Source organism: Primulina eburnea, chromosome 4 (assembly GCF_022965805.1).
Source record: "Primulina eburnea isolate SZY01 chromosome 4, ASM2296580v1, whole genome shotgun sequence".
Classification (NCBI taxonomy): domain Eukaryota; kingdom Viridiplantae; phylum Streptophyta; class Magnoliopsida; order Lamiales; family Gesneriaceae; genus Primulina; species Primulina eburnea.
In genome coordinates this window covers 10,349,424-10,366,491 of record NC_133104.1, presented here as the reverse complement: position 1 = coordinate 10,366,491, position 17,068 = coordinate 10,349,424, and the positions used below count along the sequence as shown (strand labels likewise).

The window sequence follows — 17,068 nt, the reverse complement described above, 5'->3', positions numbered from 1 at the left end:
GGCAATATATATTTAGTGAAAGATGCAAATAAACTTGTTACTATTTTATTCTCATTCTTTGGTGGATGTTCTATGAGTATTTCAGGTTACATTCGCCCACGTGAAATAACTGTAGTTGTGGTAATAAATTTTCTAGGATATGACTAATCTTGAAAATCACAAATTATTTTAACAGGACTTGAATATAAAGCTCTATATAGAATTCATGTCTACTCTATTTATATTACATAATCCAATAACTTGAACCATATTGGGAATTGGATGGTGTTTTTGAGGGGAAAAAAGGATTGTGCTGAAATAATTGTATAGAAAATGATATATGTTATTAAAAAAATTATAATATTTTTTTATAATTTGACTTCTAATTACATTAGTAATGAATAAAAATATTTAAATATACAAGCACTTTTGGGATCCAAGAACTGAAAATAAGTCCTTTTTTCCGAAAATTTTGTGTACCCATATGATTATAAAATTATGCTTTCGTTTATTGAAAATTTTATATACCGATGCATTTATCTGGGTTGCTCGAGACAGTAAAAATCACAGGGTGATATGTAAAAGAGAGTTAGCAAACCAGGACCAAGTTTCATAGCACTGAAGTTGGCTAGTATTTGGTATCAATCAAGTCGAATAAAGGCATGTAAGAATGGGACCATCCCAGCATAAACTTAGTCAAAGTACTCGGAGAGTAATATTTCAGTTTCGAGAAAAGGGATAACTCAGATAAAGTTGGGGATCACTGACTGCACTTCAGGGTTGGGGAAGTTCTGGCCTCACAGGCGTCTTTGAAGGACTGACCCTGAAAGATGATTAGATTTCGTGAAAATCTGTCCACCTGAATAGGAAGTAGCGATAACATTATGTACTTACCGAATACGTTTGGTTCCAAGAATTTCACCGCAACAGTCGAGGGCCAAAATTGCACTGTCAGCCTGCAAAATTGTGGAAAGTATCGATTTTGTTAGACCTGTAAACTCCATTCATGTACGTGTTTACAGATCCATCTTGCCTCGAAAAATATTAATATCAAACGGATGGTTTACTGTGGTAGAACATACATCTTACATGAATAAACCAAAACAGAAAGGAAAATAAATTACTTTCTTGAAATTACAAAGAGGGACTGCCTTTTTGTTAAAGAATAGAAGAACCACAGAGAGTCTAAAAAGTTTGGATCGTAATATGAATATTCCACTGGAAATGCGAGTCAAATTAGTCAAGTCAAGATGATTTTCCAATTGCTCACAGGAAAGGACCCTAGGTCATGTGTCAGACATGCTCTGTCCAACTTGATCTCTTATAACAATGTATCAGCCCTTTTTCGTGCTTTCATCTCACGAGTGTCAGAATAATATGAAGAAAGCTCTAACTATTTGTAAATGGGAAGAAGCTATTTCTGACAAGATGGGAGCTCTTGAGAAGGGCCTTGGGAGAATGTTGATCTATCAGAACAAAAAGTTGTTGGCCATAAATCAGCATCCACCATGGAATATGACTCTGATTGGTCCTTAGAAAGATACAATGCTTGACCGGTTGCTAGCTATACACAAACTTATGGAGTGGTTTATTCTGAGACTTTTTCTCCGGTGCCAAAACTAAACATGATTCATGTTCTCTTGTCAACTGCTGCAAAACTTGACTGGTCTTTGACTTTGAATCTTTTAAGATGTAAAGAATGCTTTCCTCAGTGGAAATCTTGAAGAGGAAGTCTACATACAGGGACCACCTGGTCTTTCTCACAAGTGTGGATCCAAGGTATGTAAACAAACGATCACTCTATGGTGTTGAACAGTCACCTAGAGCCTCTATTGAGAGGTTCACAAAGTACGTGAAGAGTCAAGGATACTGACATACCGTCAATGGCAGGCCGATTACACTCTATTTACATAGGTCTATAACAAGGACAAGACCTCAACCTTGATCAATTAGTTAGAAGATATACTTCTAACAGGAGATGATACTGAGGAAATAAACTGATTGAAGCAAAGTTTATCCAAGGAGTTTGAGATCAAGGATGAGAGGATTTGAGATATGTTATATTAATATGGCTGAAAAGAACACAAAAACAGAGCAAGGAAACAAATAATTTTGACTGAAATGTACTTGTGCTGAAATGGAAATTGATGACCCACAGTTTCCCCATGTACAAGCAACCCTCAAGAGCCAAAGCTAGTAAAACCTCAGATAAAATATAATGAATGGAATAACTAATTAATGTCTCACTCTCCAGATTTATTTCTCTCCTTCATATAGACCTTCCTTATTCTTACTAGTATAAACATATTTTGATGATGGGCCTATCTTTTTTGGTTCGGTCCAGCTATCTTGAATCGGTAACAAGATATTCTATGGAAATTGAAAAGTCAAGTAGAGATATAGTAATGTCACAACAACAGTACATCTTGGAACTATTAAAAGAAACTAGTACGAGCGGGTGTGAACCAACTGACACTCTAATAGAAGCAAATGTAAAACTTGGAGACACAAGATAGAGTTCATGCGGATACTGATAAGTATCGAAGGTTAGATGTGAAGCTGATTCTTAAATCTCATACTCGACTAGCTATAGCTTTTGTTCTAAGTATGCTAAGTTAGTTTATGCATTCTACCAGTGACGAACACTTTGAAGCCGCAAAGCAACTCCACAGAAAGGACTGTTTTTCAAGAATAAGTTTATAATGATGAAGATTGGTCACGTTCAATCATTGATAGGAAATCAACATCCAGATACTACATGCTTGTTTTGGTAATCTAACTACATTGAGAAGCAAAAAAAAATATATGGTTGCTAAAAGTAGTGCAGAAGCTGAATTTCGTTCTGTAGCTCAAAGAGTGTGTGAAGTACTTGGGTGACAGGGTTCTAGAAGAGCCTAAATGGTCAATTAGTCTTCTACTCTCCTTATGAGATTGTACTGTGACAAAAAAATGGTTATCAATATAGCACACGATCCCATTTCCATGACCGGACAAAATATGCTCGTGATTGATAACATTTTGTAAAGAAGGGACTAAATATGTTTGTGATTGACAAACATTTTGTTAAGAAGAAACTTGAAGTAGGGAACATTTGTACTTCTTTCATTCCCATTTGAAGAGATTGACGAGACAATCATTTGAGCTTCAAGTTAGCAAGTTGGGTATGATTGATATTTGATATCTTTGCACCATCTTGAGAGGGTGCATTGATAATCAAGGTACTGATTGTTATTTTATGGTGATAATTAAGGGACTGCTGTTAGAACGATTAGGAAACTACAATAAATCAGGTTAGTTAGAAAGGTTATGCATTGTTTTGTTCAGATTATTGCCTAAATTAGTCGTTGAATTGCTCTCTGCCATTCCTATTTACTTTTGCGTTGTTATCCTTGAACCAATAAGAAATCCTAGTTCTTTTCTATCTTTTTTCTACACATGCATAATGGCTTAGAGAAGTCCAAAGATACCATGGTGAGGTAGATCTTAGAGTACAGGAGTAATCAAATAAAATGGGGTGGGGGAAAACGCACTGTATGCACATTTTCTCTAGCATGTTCGAAGGATAAAGTTTTAGTTTTTGGGATAATAATTTATTGCTGAAGGACAATAACAAACTCTACAAAATAGTAATGTTCACAATGCCAAAATATTACATCTCCTCTATAGCAAAGAACGACAAATGAATCAACAAACCCAAGTTGATTTTTGAACATTGATAAACGAGGCTTATTCGTACTACAAAAAGCTGAAGTTTTTCAGAGTTATGTTTACGTATTTGAGGTAACGCATTTAATCTATCAACTATCTAAACCACATTCTTTTGAGCTGCACTAAACGTCAAGACTTAGGACGTGTTTGTGTCGAAGTAGTTAGGATTTGATGGGCTCAATTTTGAACTAGGATCCTATATTATTAGTATGATAGAATATTTCCCAGATTTAGTGGGATTTGATTTAGTCTTTTGATCTATATAAAGTGTACTAATCCATACTTTAAAGAAAAAGAAATAAGAGAATTATTTCTCCTTATGTTGTCTGCCATATTGTTCTATATGGTATCGGAGTGTCTAGTTTAGAATCGGCCATGAATTTCAAATCAGCCATGGTCTGTGCTGGTTCTAGTAGGGAAGGCACCAGTTCAAGCAGTGACGGCGGAACCAGACGGCGGAACCAAATCGCATGTCACACCCCCAGATTCTTCTGTTCAGATAACGATCTACAAATTGAACGAGAAGAATTGTTTGGAGTGGGTACAATCAGAACGACTTGTGATTGATGGGAAAGGAAAGCTAGGACTCGTGAACAGCGAAGTGAAAGTCTCGGGTTCGACTGACTCGAGATATAAGCAGTGACGTTCTGAGAATTCATTGGTCACGGCATGGTAGATCAACTCGATGGAACCAGCAATCGGTAAACCATTCATGTTCTTACCCACGGCTCACGAGGTTTGGGAGGCTGTCCGAGAAACCTACTCCAATTCTGAAAACTACTCTCAACTGTACGAGATAAATACTCGGGTATGGCAAATGCAACAAGGTAAGAAAGACGCCACAACTTACTATAACAAGTTGATAGTTCTATGGCAAGAATTGGACATTATCGATGCAGATGAGTGGAAGAGTAGCAAGGACTGCACCCGCTACAAGGCAAAACTAGACCGACACAGGATGTTTGTCTTCCTTGCGGGATTAAACAAGGATCTAGATGAGGTTCGAGGACGTGTACTTGGGCGCAAATCTCTGCCTAACCTTCGGGTGGTGTTTTCCGAGATCAGACATGAAGAAACTCGACGCCAAGTGATGCAGAAACATTCTGAACACACCATGGAGTCTGAAGGTTCAGCCTTTGTGAGTCGAGAGACGGGTTCTGATGGGAGATCATTTTGCGAGAGGTGCAAAAAGTCATGGAACACTATAGAAACCTGCTAGAGAATACATGGGAAACCAGCCCATCTTAAGAAAACATTTGGCACCAACAGATTGAATGTTGGTGGTCGAGTCTTCAAGCAGGTGGTGAAGATTTTGGAATTCCCTCATCCTCCTGAGATTTCCTTCCCTTCACCAAGGCTTAGTTAGAGCAACTATTCCAATTGTTTTATTCTAGACGTGATAAATCCAAGCCCTCATATTCCTTGGCCCAGACAGGTATTCATCTTTGTGGAAATATTGCTAATTCAACCACTAACAGCGGCTAGATTCTAGATTCCGGAGCAACAGATCATATGACATGTTCATCGCAAGTGTTCTTCTCGTATATCCTGTGTGCAGGAAACCAGAAAGTTAAACTTGTCGATGGCTCTGTTGCGTCTGTTGCAGGTAAAGGAACTGTTGTTATTTCCTCTTCTTTGAATCTTACATATGTGTTATATGTTCCCCCTCTATCGACTAATTTATTGTCAATCACTAAACTCATCCTTAATCTTATGTGTCGAGTCACATTTTTGTCCTCTCATTGTGAATTTCAGGACCTGGCCTCGGGTACGATGATTGGCAATGCTAAACATGATGGCAGCCTTTACATCCTTGCTGCCAACTCTTTCCTTGGCAGACGTGATCCTGACAAGTGTCTCAATTCTGCTTCCTACTCAAGTGTTGATGATATTTTATTATGGCACAGTTGGTTAGGTCATCCAAACTTTACTTATTTGAAAAAAAAAATTCCCCAGTAAAAATATTTCTACTATGTATTGTGAATATTGTGAGTTAGCCACACATCATCTCAACCTTATAAAAAGTCCACGCTATTTACAATGATTTATAGTGACGTTTGGGACCGCTGCAAAGTAATAACACTTACTGATAAACGGTAGTTTGTCTTTCATTGATAATCATTCACGTCTGACTTAGGTTTTCCTTTTGAAATATAAATGTGATGTAGGGGTCACATTTCAAAATTCTTCCAAATGATTCATACTCAATTCCACACTAGGATCAAAAAATTTCGGAGTGATAATGGGCGGGAATACTTTAATAATATACTAGGCAAGTTTTTTCAAGAGCAAAGGATCATTCACCAAAGCTCATGTCCCCATACACTTCAACAAAATGGTGTGGCTAAACGAAAAAACAGACATATCCTTGAAATTGCTCGAGCAATTAGTTTTGAAACTAAATTGCCTAAGTATCTTTGGAGAAGAGCAGTTCTAACAGCCACCTATTTGACAAATAGACTACCATCTAGAATTTTGAATTTTCAATCCCCTTGAATATTTTCCAAAAAAAAATTTCCAATACACGTCTTCTCACTAAAATCCCTCTGAAAATTTTTGTCAGTCTAGCATTTGTTCATAACTTTGATCCTGGTACCTCGAAATTGGAGCCAAAGGCACGAAAATGTATCTTCGTCGGGTATCCAGCAAACCGACGGGGTTATAAGTGTTTTGACCCTATTACCAATTTTTTTTTATCTCCACGGATGTAACATTCGTTGAAGGCAAGTCCTTCTACATGCCTCATCTTTAGTGAGAGTCTAAAGATAGTGAAGATGACCACTTAACCGAGCCTGATTTTAATATAGAACTAGAAAACTACGAAATTTCAAACTTTAATCAATCCGACATAACAATAGAGACATGTGAGAAACAATTTTAAGGGTTGGTTAATACAAGGAAGAAAGATGCAAAGAAAGGGGGAGACTCTCTCATTCAACAATGCCATGAGTCAACTCGTGGACTGGATTTTGAAACTCAGAATGATGCCTCGACCACTCCTGAAAACAACAGTGATCTTCTCACTGCCTTTAGAAAAGGTACCCGGTCATGCACAATACACCCAATCTCAAACTTTATCTCTTATAAAAAATCGCCATCCTCCTATTGTTCGTTTGTCTCTCAGTTAGATGCCTTCAGTATTCCTAAGAATGTACAGGAAGCTCTAGAGTCTAGAGATCATTGAATGGAGAGAGGCGATTATGAGGAGAGAGCTCTAGAGAAAAACCTCTACCTGGGAGGCGACTGACCTACCAAGTGGGAATTCTGTTATAGGGTATAATTTTCCCCGAAATAAAACCACCCTGATGAATCTCTAGAATGGTGTAAAGCACGCTTGGTTGCAAGGCTTCACCCAAACATTTTGAGTTGCCTACACAGAAACTTTCTCTCCAGTGGCCAAACTCGATACAGTTCGGTTATTCTCTCTGCTGCTGCTAATCTTGATTGGCCACTAAATCAACCAGACGTGAAGAACGCCTTTTCAAATGTGCTCTAGAAGAGGAAATATACATGGAACCACCACCTAGATTTACTGATCAATTTAGACCAAAGGTGTGCAAGTTAAAGAAATCACTCTAGGGCGTTTTTGTGTCGAAGTAGTTAGGATTTGATAGCAATTTTGAACTAGGATTCTAAATTATTAGTATGATAGAATATTTCCCAGATTTAGAGGGATTTGATTTTACTCCTTTAATCTATATAAAGTATATTAATCCATGACTTTAAAAAAATAAGAAAATTATTTCTCCTAATATTGTCTGTCATATTGTTCAATAGTTTGGATTGTTGGAGATCCATGGTTTCAAATTTCAATTTGTTTAGAGGAACAAAATCAAATGACTATCAAATACAATCCATATCAAATAAGCATTTCTGTTAGTAGTTATAATTGATTTCAAATACACAAAAGATGGGTAAGCATTTCTATTAGAAGTATTTAGAATGATTTAGAGTAATCACCCCAAGGTTGTGGCATAAATGTAGTGCCAGAAGATTGGAGATTTATTGGTGTGAAGTTACCCATGGTAGAGGCTCTGGATATTGGTTTAGATCAAAGTCACTTGGTATTTTCCTTCTGAGCAGAAGAAACGAGTTTAAGAAGGATTACATCACCTTCAGACATTCATTACCTTTTGGTCTCCTTATTGTTTTTACCTCATATCTTTACATTACCACGCTCATCAAAACTCGTATATTTTACCAAACGTTGTTTACAAATAAGTTCTTAAATTTAGTTTGAGCAGTGGCACACTGTCTGAAACGTTCCAATCTAAATTCTCTGTGTTCTATTCTTATTCGAAAAGTTAATTACCGAGTGTCTAAAACAGAAAATAACTAGGAAAAAATCTTTTGAAAATCAATGAAGTTTTTAAAACATTTGATCTCCACTGCCCCTTTATATCGTTTCAATTTGTCACCTTGAACTTTGTCTCAGAAAATTCAAGCACTTTGTGGCATTTCAGCTCTCACAGTTACCAACTGATTAGTTCTTAATATCTTAGTCTTAGAATATTAAGGTAAAGAGACAAGGAAAAAAATTAAATTAAAAATCCAGAATAAGGTTCATTAATAAATCATCTACTAGTATATGATTAATGCTAGTGTTCTTGAATACCTGTTAGATGTATTTATATATTTGAATAAATTTTTGTGTTGTTACTTTTTTTAAGTTTACTTTATTCTTCTTTTTGTGCTCTAAATTTTGTTTTCGTCTTTTAGAGACATTGATAATGATATTGTGGTTAGTTCGAGGTATTTTTGGAAAAGAAATAGGTGAACCCTTGACATCCTTTACGGTCTCTTGCTTTAGATATGTTAGAGTCACGTTGCACGTGTTGCACGCTTGAACATTCGGTTTTTTATTAGTGTTTTTTAGTTGAGTTAATTTTAGTAAAAGAGTTGGTAATTTAACTTTGTATCAATATAAGGGCCAGAACACAAAAAAAAGGGCAATGTCGTCATTTAATTGAAGACCATACCAACGGAAGAAATTGTCAGTCTCCTTTGCTCAACTTTAATATAAGTAGAGATATGGATATTTTTATAAAATAGAAGTAGTTGGAGTTCTCGGAACAAATAAAAGGTAATTTTTACTAAAATAAGTATTTGACCGTTGATCCTTTTAAAAAAAATAAAATAAAAATCTGATATCAGAGTTTATTTACGATTCAATGAGTGATAAACAACTAGATCGGACAGAAGAGTCTATGACTAGACTAGAGGCAATAAATAAACTTAATGTATGGTGAAGTTATTTTCCATATTCATAAGCCTATTTATGACCATAAAGAACCTCGGAAAAGACAATGAAATTCCTGAATGGAAACAAGAAGCCTAATAACATAGCCACGCAAAATCAAGACATGAAAGTAACATACCATGAAGAATTCGACAAAAGCAATCCGAGTTGAATGTGTGTGATCCCCCAAGAGCCTCATTCGAGAAACCTACAGATACAATATTCTTCAAGTCACAGAATACTTCCAATCTAAAAACTTGCAAAACCAACCCAAGCTTAAACTTTCAGCCATACCTCTCCACATCTTGCTTCAAAGAAATTCTTGACGTAAAGTTGAGAGACCTGCCCATATGAGTCATATAACAAGACATTGTTAAAAAAATTAACTTTTAATTATCCACGAGGGGAACAAGATGACAAGGTTTGATTGTTCACAGGTGAACACTTGAGGATAATCCAGAAAAAAGGCTTAAGAAAATTCACATTGCGATTGGTTAAAGACAAACCTATATAGTACCCACATGGGAGTGTTATCAATTTATTCATCATATGTCACCAAGTACAGAATTGAAGTAATCACGTTGCAGTACGCATACCTTCTTATCAATATTTGTGCAGTACACTGTCCTCATGCACATGTCACGTTCATCCTCTGACTATATATTGGATAAAATTACAGTTAATATGTCAAATAAATATATATATATATGTGTGTCTGTGTGTGTGATTAGAGGGAAAATAAATTAAAAAACATAAATATTGATTGCGTTGCCTCTGAGGAGTTTGAGCCTCTAGTAAAAACAGTTTAACCTATTATTCCAAAGCCAAGAGGGCAAAAGTTCAAGATAGCTGGAGCACTAAATCCCATATTTTCTTAAGTTGGTCTTTGTTGCCTGGTACTTCACCAAGTTGCATAGATACACCTTATGTAATTTTTCCAGGAATATATTCTAGTCTCCGTCTTACATGCACGTGGGTGTGTTAAAGTATAAAACTAATGACTCTGCAGACTCTCGTGAGCTTGAGCATTGGGACAAACGATTGCAATGAGAAATATATTGAGTAATTTGATCTTACCCTGGGAAGGAATGTTGGGTTCACGGGAAGAATAGCAGTTTTAGAAGGCAAGACCTTCACACGAGAGAAACCTAAGAGTGTCCCGTTGAGATGAAGAGCAGATCTAGCAGAATCTGTTCACATTAATTCAGGTGTGATCCAATTAGCATAATAGAAATTGACCAAGCAAGTAGTGTGAGAAAAAAAAAAGACCTACAATCGTTCAAAAACTCCACGAAGGCAAAGCGAAGCCGGGAATGTGGATCACCACAAACTCGGCAATCAACAACCTGCCAAGTCAGTAAAACCACATGAAGAAACAATTATCAAAGTCACCAACTTGATAATCAACAACCTGTAGTTGCACTATAGATTCTTCATCTATTACTGTATATTAGTATATATTAGATTGAAGGGTGTCATTAAATTATTTCTCTTCCTTGTCACCTTCTAGCTTTCGTGTTTGTATACGACTAGATCATGACTATGGTTCACAGTAGGGACTAAAAATTCCCATATATAGATAAGATTATGAATTCTAGCATAATTTTCAAAAGGTATAAAATTTAAATGAAATTCGTAAATTGTATGATTTTGTGATTCTGCTACAATGGAAGCCCAAAAACCATCTGAATAAATAATCTAATTTCCCATTCAGGTTTTAAGACATAAAAACATGTAGGATTGTATTAATAGGCTTTTTATTAGGATGATTGTTGAACCCATTATGTAAATGTGTGAATTTAAAAGTTCAGTGACTCATTTAAAATTACATGTACCATATGATACATACATTGCATGTGCTATATATGCTAGTTTGTATTAAGAGTTTAGCGAATTATCCTGTGCAAAGAAGGTTCATTCAAGGTCAAAGAAACTAGCCCCATTGCTTCCCATAGCATAAGACGTGCTCCTGACCCACATACCGGTTTGTCAATCATATTATTGACAATCTAAAATCTGGGTGTTTTATAATAAATTGTGGTAGAAAAATAATCATCGCATTCTGCAAAAGAAACTATTTTGAAAACATAAATATTTCTATAGAGGTCAGCTCATCGCATTCTGCAAAAGAAACTATTTTGAAAACATAAATATTTCTATAGAGGTCAGGATAAGGAGTTATAAAAATGTAGTGAAGGACACTAAGGTTCATACTACACTTTTTTACATGCTTTTTTTTTATTTCATGGTTTCAAGTGAGGGAGGAATTCGGATCCATCAAATGTGAATGAAATACAATCCATTTTTAGGAAGATTATGACTGTAATTGCGTGAAAGTGTTCCACTTGATAAGTCTGAAGAACTGTAACCCAATTCAAGTCATCTTGCAAGTCATCTTGCATTCCCAATAGAAAGATACTAATTGGCATTTGTGCCTAAAACAAATTGTTTATAAGAAAGTGGTCGCTATTTCCCTCTTTTGAGGCAGCCATAACCAAGTGAAGGCATTGTCGGTAGTTTTGATCAGATGCAAAAGTAACCACACATGTTAAGAATTAGATGGTACTTGGTAGACAAACACAAATTTTAGAAACATGTTAAAATGCATATTTATCTCTATTGTGGAAGTACTAGTAGTAAAGAAGACAGAAAATAATTAACGGGGTATCTCACTCGCTAGAAACTTCCTATTTGAGGAACCGCTAGATTCCCCCCAACAAAAAATCAGTATTCCTCGTTAATGAGCCTAGATGAATCACGATTCTCCAGTGTCAACCCACTAATTAGTTTAAAACAAGGAATCTCATTTTGTAACAATAAATGAGTGTTTGTATCTCTGCCTTTTAAATCACAAGAATTCAGAACCAAAAGACTTCAAATATCACGATCTAAGAGAAATGCAATCCTAAAATTGTATGTATAAGGAAGTAATTAGCTAGCTTTCAACTTTACAATTCAAATAAATTATCTCGTGGAAGAGTTACTTACTTGTCCATAACCACTGAATAAGGCAGCAAGCCGCTCCTCGGTTATCTTATTTAAAAAAACGAAAAAAAAGGTCCCAATGTCATTTCTAAGATTATAGAATGGATAGATAAATTTATAATCTTTACTCACATTGTGATCAATGTCCGATACATAGACTGTGCGCCTAATGTTATCTTCTCTTTGAGCTCTAAATGCTCTGCCACTCATCCTCCTCCGACTGTGGTTGTGGTAGTTTCTTCTCTGAAAACACAGTACATGGAGTCAATAACTGAGTAAAGCTAAACGTATGAGAATTCCAACCAAACGGAAGGAATGACATTTGGCATATAAAAACTAAGTACTGAGGAGTCCAATCAGATCGCAGTACAATGATAGTAACGCAAAATCAATGTTGTAAATGGAGGGAGGCGGTGGCGGCACGGTCACTGTGCCGAGGCGTTTGAATTTTTTTAGCAATTTTTCATAAAATATATAATCATGTAATGTAATTACAAATAATTATCATTTTTTTATGTAATATATATAATTAAATAATGTCTATGCATAAATCCATACAATATAATACGATCTAGATAAGTGCAAATAAATATATGAATGCAAACTAACTAGATAATTAAGGTGATGGCTGATGGCTGCAGCGGCTGGAGGCGTTCTGAGGCAGGTGGTAGCTGATGGTGGAGGATACTCGAAACCAAAAGGAAATACAAAAGAGATTGAGATGTGTTTTTATTATATTTCGAATTTTTTAAATTGATTGACTTTGACTGGTTTTAAAAATTATTTGACTTTGACAGTTGATTAAGATTTTAAAATAATGATCGCCTCGGCCGCCTGCTCGCCCACCTCGCCCGCCGGATAGCCTCGAACCGCATTAGACAAAGCCATTTAGAACACTGCGCAAAATAAGACCCATTATTCAAGTGTCAAAGTAGGTAACCATGTGAGCGTCGCTAATAGAATTAAATTGTTCGTCATAAGAAGATATAAACATTTGGCAAAGATTCTTCATTCGAAAAGTATTTGGATCTGTTATTAATTCGCATGATGACAAGTTGGTCGTTTTGATTATTCGTTACAAAAAAAAAAAACAAAAACCAGCAAAGGAGTTAACGACGTAAAATAGTCAAACGCACAACCGTTAGTAATAATATCGAATTTCAGCGCCAAAACAAACTGAACTTAAATGCTATGACGACAAACTGGAATCTGTAATCCATCTAGCAAAGAGAACGTCAACTGATCATCTTTGTAAACCATCAAAATCTTAAAAAATCATACTTCTACAACCTAAGTACCGAACTGTTGAAAATTCAATTAACGACAAAAAGCATGGATTGGGATTTAATTCAATATATTTAAGCAATATGACATCAGAATGAATCGTTCAAGCACTTAAACCATTCCAACCGCCAAAAAGGTAAAGCATGAAAAAACATTTTAACATTTATGCACGGGAAGAGGTGATCAATCCTCAAATTTCGCTTGACAAAACATCAGATTTTACCCATCAATAAAAATTTTCGATTTAAACCATTTATTATTATAGAATCATCTCGACTAACAAATAAATTGATAGATACATCATATCATGAAAATTCCGCGTACAAGTGTGGATAAACACATAACAAGACAGAAACATCAGTATAAAAAACAACCATCCTGACAATCAAGGACTAAATGAGGCAAAGATTCACAATTGAGGTCTTAAGAAGATATAAACATTTGGCAAAGATTCTTCATTCGAAAAGTATTTGGATCTGTTATTAATTCGCATGACGACAAGTTGGTCGTTTTGATAATTCGTTACAAAAAAAACAAAAACCAGCAAAGGAGTTAACGACGTAAAATAGTCAAACGCACAACCGTTGGTAATAATATCGAATTTCAGCGCCAAAACAAACTGAACTTAAATGCTATGACGACAAACTGGAATATGTAATCCATCTAGCAAAGAGAACGTCAACAGATCATCTTTGTAAACCGTCAAAATCTTAAAAAATCATACTTCTACAACCGAAGTACCGAACTGTTGAAAATCCAATTAACGACAAAAAGCATGGATCCTGATTTAATTCAATATATTTATGCGATATGACATCAGAGTGAATCGTTCAAGCACTTGAACCATTCTAACAGCCAAAAAGGTACAGCATAAAAAAATATTTTAACATTTATGCACGGGAAGAGATGATCAATCCTCAAATTTCGCTTGACAAAACATCAAATTTTACCCATCAACAAAAAATTTCGATTTAAACCATTTATTATTATAGAATCATCTCGACTACCAAATAAATTGATAGATACATCAGATCATGAAAATTCCACGTACAAGTGTGGTTAAACACATAACAAGACAGATACATCAGTATAAAAAACAACCATCGTGACAATCAAGGACTAAATGAGGCAAAGATTCCCAATTGAGGTCTTATCACTCTCATCTCACTGTCATAAAAGCCAGCAAGCAATTCTCCACAGATCTAATATCAAGTCCACAAACAATAAAACCTGAAAAGACTCCAACAAAAAATTGCATTAACAACCAAAACAGATTATAAATCATCATTGAAACGTCAAATAATTAAACAAAGACCACCATAAAAATCAATTCAACACAGCATTGATTTTTTACCCTTCTATTGTTTGAGGAACCATGATATCCCAAACCATAATCAGATGGCACAACAGAGATAGCCTCCGTGGAACCATGATAAAAGTAAGAAGGAAAGAACTCCTCAGCCAAGGGATTCAGCTTCAGTTCCTTCAACATATCAACCATTTCTTTAATTTCCAGTTCTGATTTCTGATCAGCATTGGCACTCAAAACAGAGTCCTCAACGTTTTCAGTTTCCCCAGACTCATTAACGTTTGTGTCAGCATTATCTTCAACATTTTTTGCATCATCAGCCATGGTTTTTTTGGGTGATGAAGGCTCAACAACAGCAGAAAGGGAATCCATCTCTACAACTGGAAAATCGAAATGGCCAAAAAAACACACTAAACAAGCCCAAAACTTTGAATAAAAAGAATAGATTAATAGAAAGCACCCAGCTTTTTATGATATCGTTATCCCTCAATGCAAAAACTTAATCTTTATACCGATACAGAATTAAATGCATAAAACAACAAATGGCCCTCTCTTTCATATTTGAGTAATCTCTATGTACAATCTTTGGTGGGTTCCCGTAATTTACTAGTATGTACGTAATCCCATTTGGTGTAAAACGACAGAAACGAAAGCAAGAGTGAGGCAGAAGGTTAAGAATAAGAATGCAAGAATTTTCAATGGTTTTTCGAACAGAAAAACAACACAAGTGGCAGTGATTTCGAGTGTAGGTGCATTGGAGGAGCCAACAGGTGGCTTGGCTTTGGCTTTTCTACCATATGTTGTTATTATATAACTGTTCAAAATTTAAAATATAATATTTAAATTGAGAATTATTTTTATAAACTGTTTTGTTAATAAATACAAATATTTAACCTGTACGATATATAAGATATTATTATTAAAAATTAATGAAAAATAAATAGATATTCAAATTAAAAAATAATTATAAAATTAAAAATAAAAACTATTTTTTGTTAATTTTAAAAAACTTTTTTAAATACAACTCATGTCGATTAATTTTTTTGGCTAATAATCACTATCATATATCAGAATTTTATATTGTTTTACCCTAAGGCAATGCAATAATGCTTATCGTGTTTAGTGTATTGATGTCGACCATCAACTTTAATACATATTTAATTCTTTAATTTTCGAGAATCTATATATTATTATTTTTTAACATTTGATAAAAAAAATATTTTTAAATCGCATTCAATAAAAGTAATGAGATATACTTTTTAAAAAATTTAGTAATTTCGTCTAAATCCACATTCACAAACAATTTTGTGACACGCCACGTGTTTAACACATTTGAATGATAATAATAATTGTTTCATCAATAACTTTATCCAAATGGGTTGTGATTTTTTTTACAAAATCACTTCATAATATAAACAACAGCCTATTATTCCAAAAGAAAAATAAAACATGTGATCATGAGTAAATTATGTATAAATCAGAAAAATTATTTTATTAACATTTATTATGTAGATTTCAAAACAATGTCAATAAATTTTATAAAATGACTTCTAATAAGATGTGTACTTTCTTTAGAATTGGTTTAATCATTTCTATTACCGGACATTTTATGTTATCATGTGTCTGTGAACTTTGTAATAAAGAAAATTATCACATTAGTAATACGTAATAATTAAAATTTTGTACAAACAGAAGAATAATATTTTGTACTTCTCGATAATGAACGACAGATTTCAAACTTAATCTCTTATTGTTTCTATATGTAGGTAATTCATAACAACGAACAAATCTAAATTTAAACGAACATTACATGGTGGAAGTATTCAACTCATATATGATGCTGAAAAGAGTAATCATTTCAAAATTCAATTTTGGAGTTGATAAATTTAGTAAGATAAATAGAATAAAATTGATTTCTAATAAAATATGCAATATTGCATTATTTATAATTTAAAATTCAAATAAGACATCCCAATGGACAAAAATTATGCATTGGATACTTTTGAAAAAATTATATCATACATTAATTCTCTCAAATTATGGAAATCTCGAATTGCATGCATTGGGTGTTAAACATTTCTGATTATTGAGGAAAATATACATGTTTATTGAGAGTAATTTAATGTCCATTTGAAATTCTTTTGAATCTATCTCTTTTAATTTTCTTATGCTCTCTTATTTGAATTTTTAAGAAAACAATTCAAGATATACAATGTACATATATTTTTGGAAGAAAACTACAATGCATTACTTCTTTCAAATTAAGGTAATTTCGAAATAATATGCATTTGGGATAAAAAAAAAAATTATGATTATTAAATGGTAATTTAATGTCCATTAGAAAACCTTGTTAGTGATAAATTTTAACACTCGACCAATTTTATTTTTAGAAAAATTAAATAAAATAATTAAATATTGTATTTCTTTTTAGTAAGTAATTTGAGCAGGAAATTACTTAAAATAGCAAAATGTATTTTTGAATGATTTACCTCATGAGTGCTACAAAATATTGAATTCATTTGTATTTTAAATTTATTTATACTGTTTTTAATTAAATTGATTGA

General features: G+C 34.1%; 1 protein-coding gene across 1 annotated transcript; it reads right to left on the bottom strand.

Moving 5' to 3' along the window:
* Positions 1-544: 544 nt before the first annotated feature.
* Positions 545-15,273, bottom strand: LOC140830875 (polyadenylate-binding protein-interacting protein 9-like). The gene is made up of 10 exons (XM_073194411.1): positions 14,550-15,273; positions 12,044-12,154; positions 11,915-11,959; positions 10,200-10,272; positions 10,004-10,116; positions 9,523-9,582; positions 9,221-9,268; positions 9,066-9,134; positions 874-935; positions 545-802 (listed from the first exon to the last, which is right to left on the bottom strand). Exons 1-10 carry the CDS (start codon positions 14,874-14,876, stop codon positions 754-756), a joined length of 957 nt encoding a protein of 318 aa, XP_073050512.1. The 5' UTR covers positions 14,877-15,273; the 3' UTR covers positions 545-753.
* Positions 15,274-17,068: the final 1,795 nt, after the last annotated feature.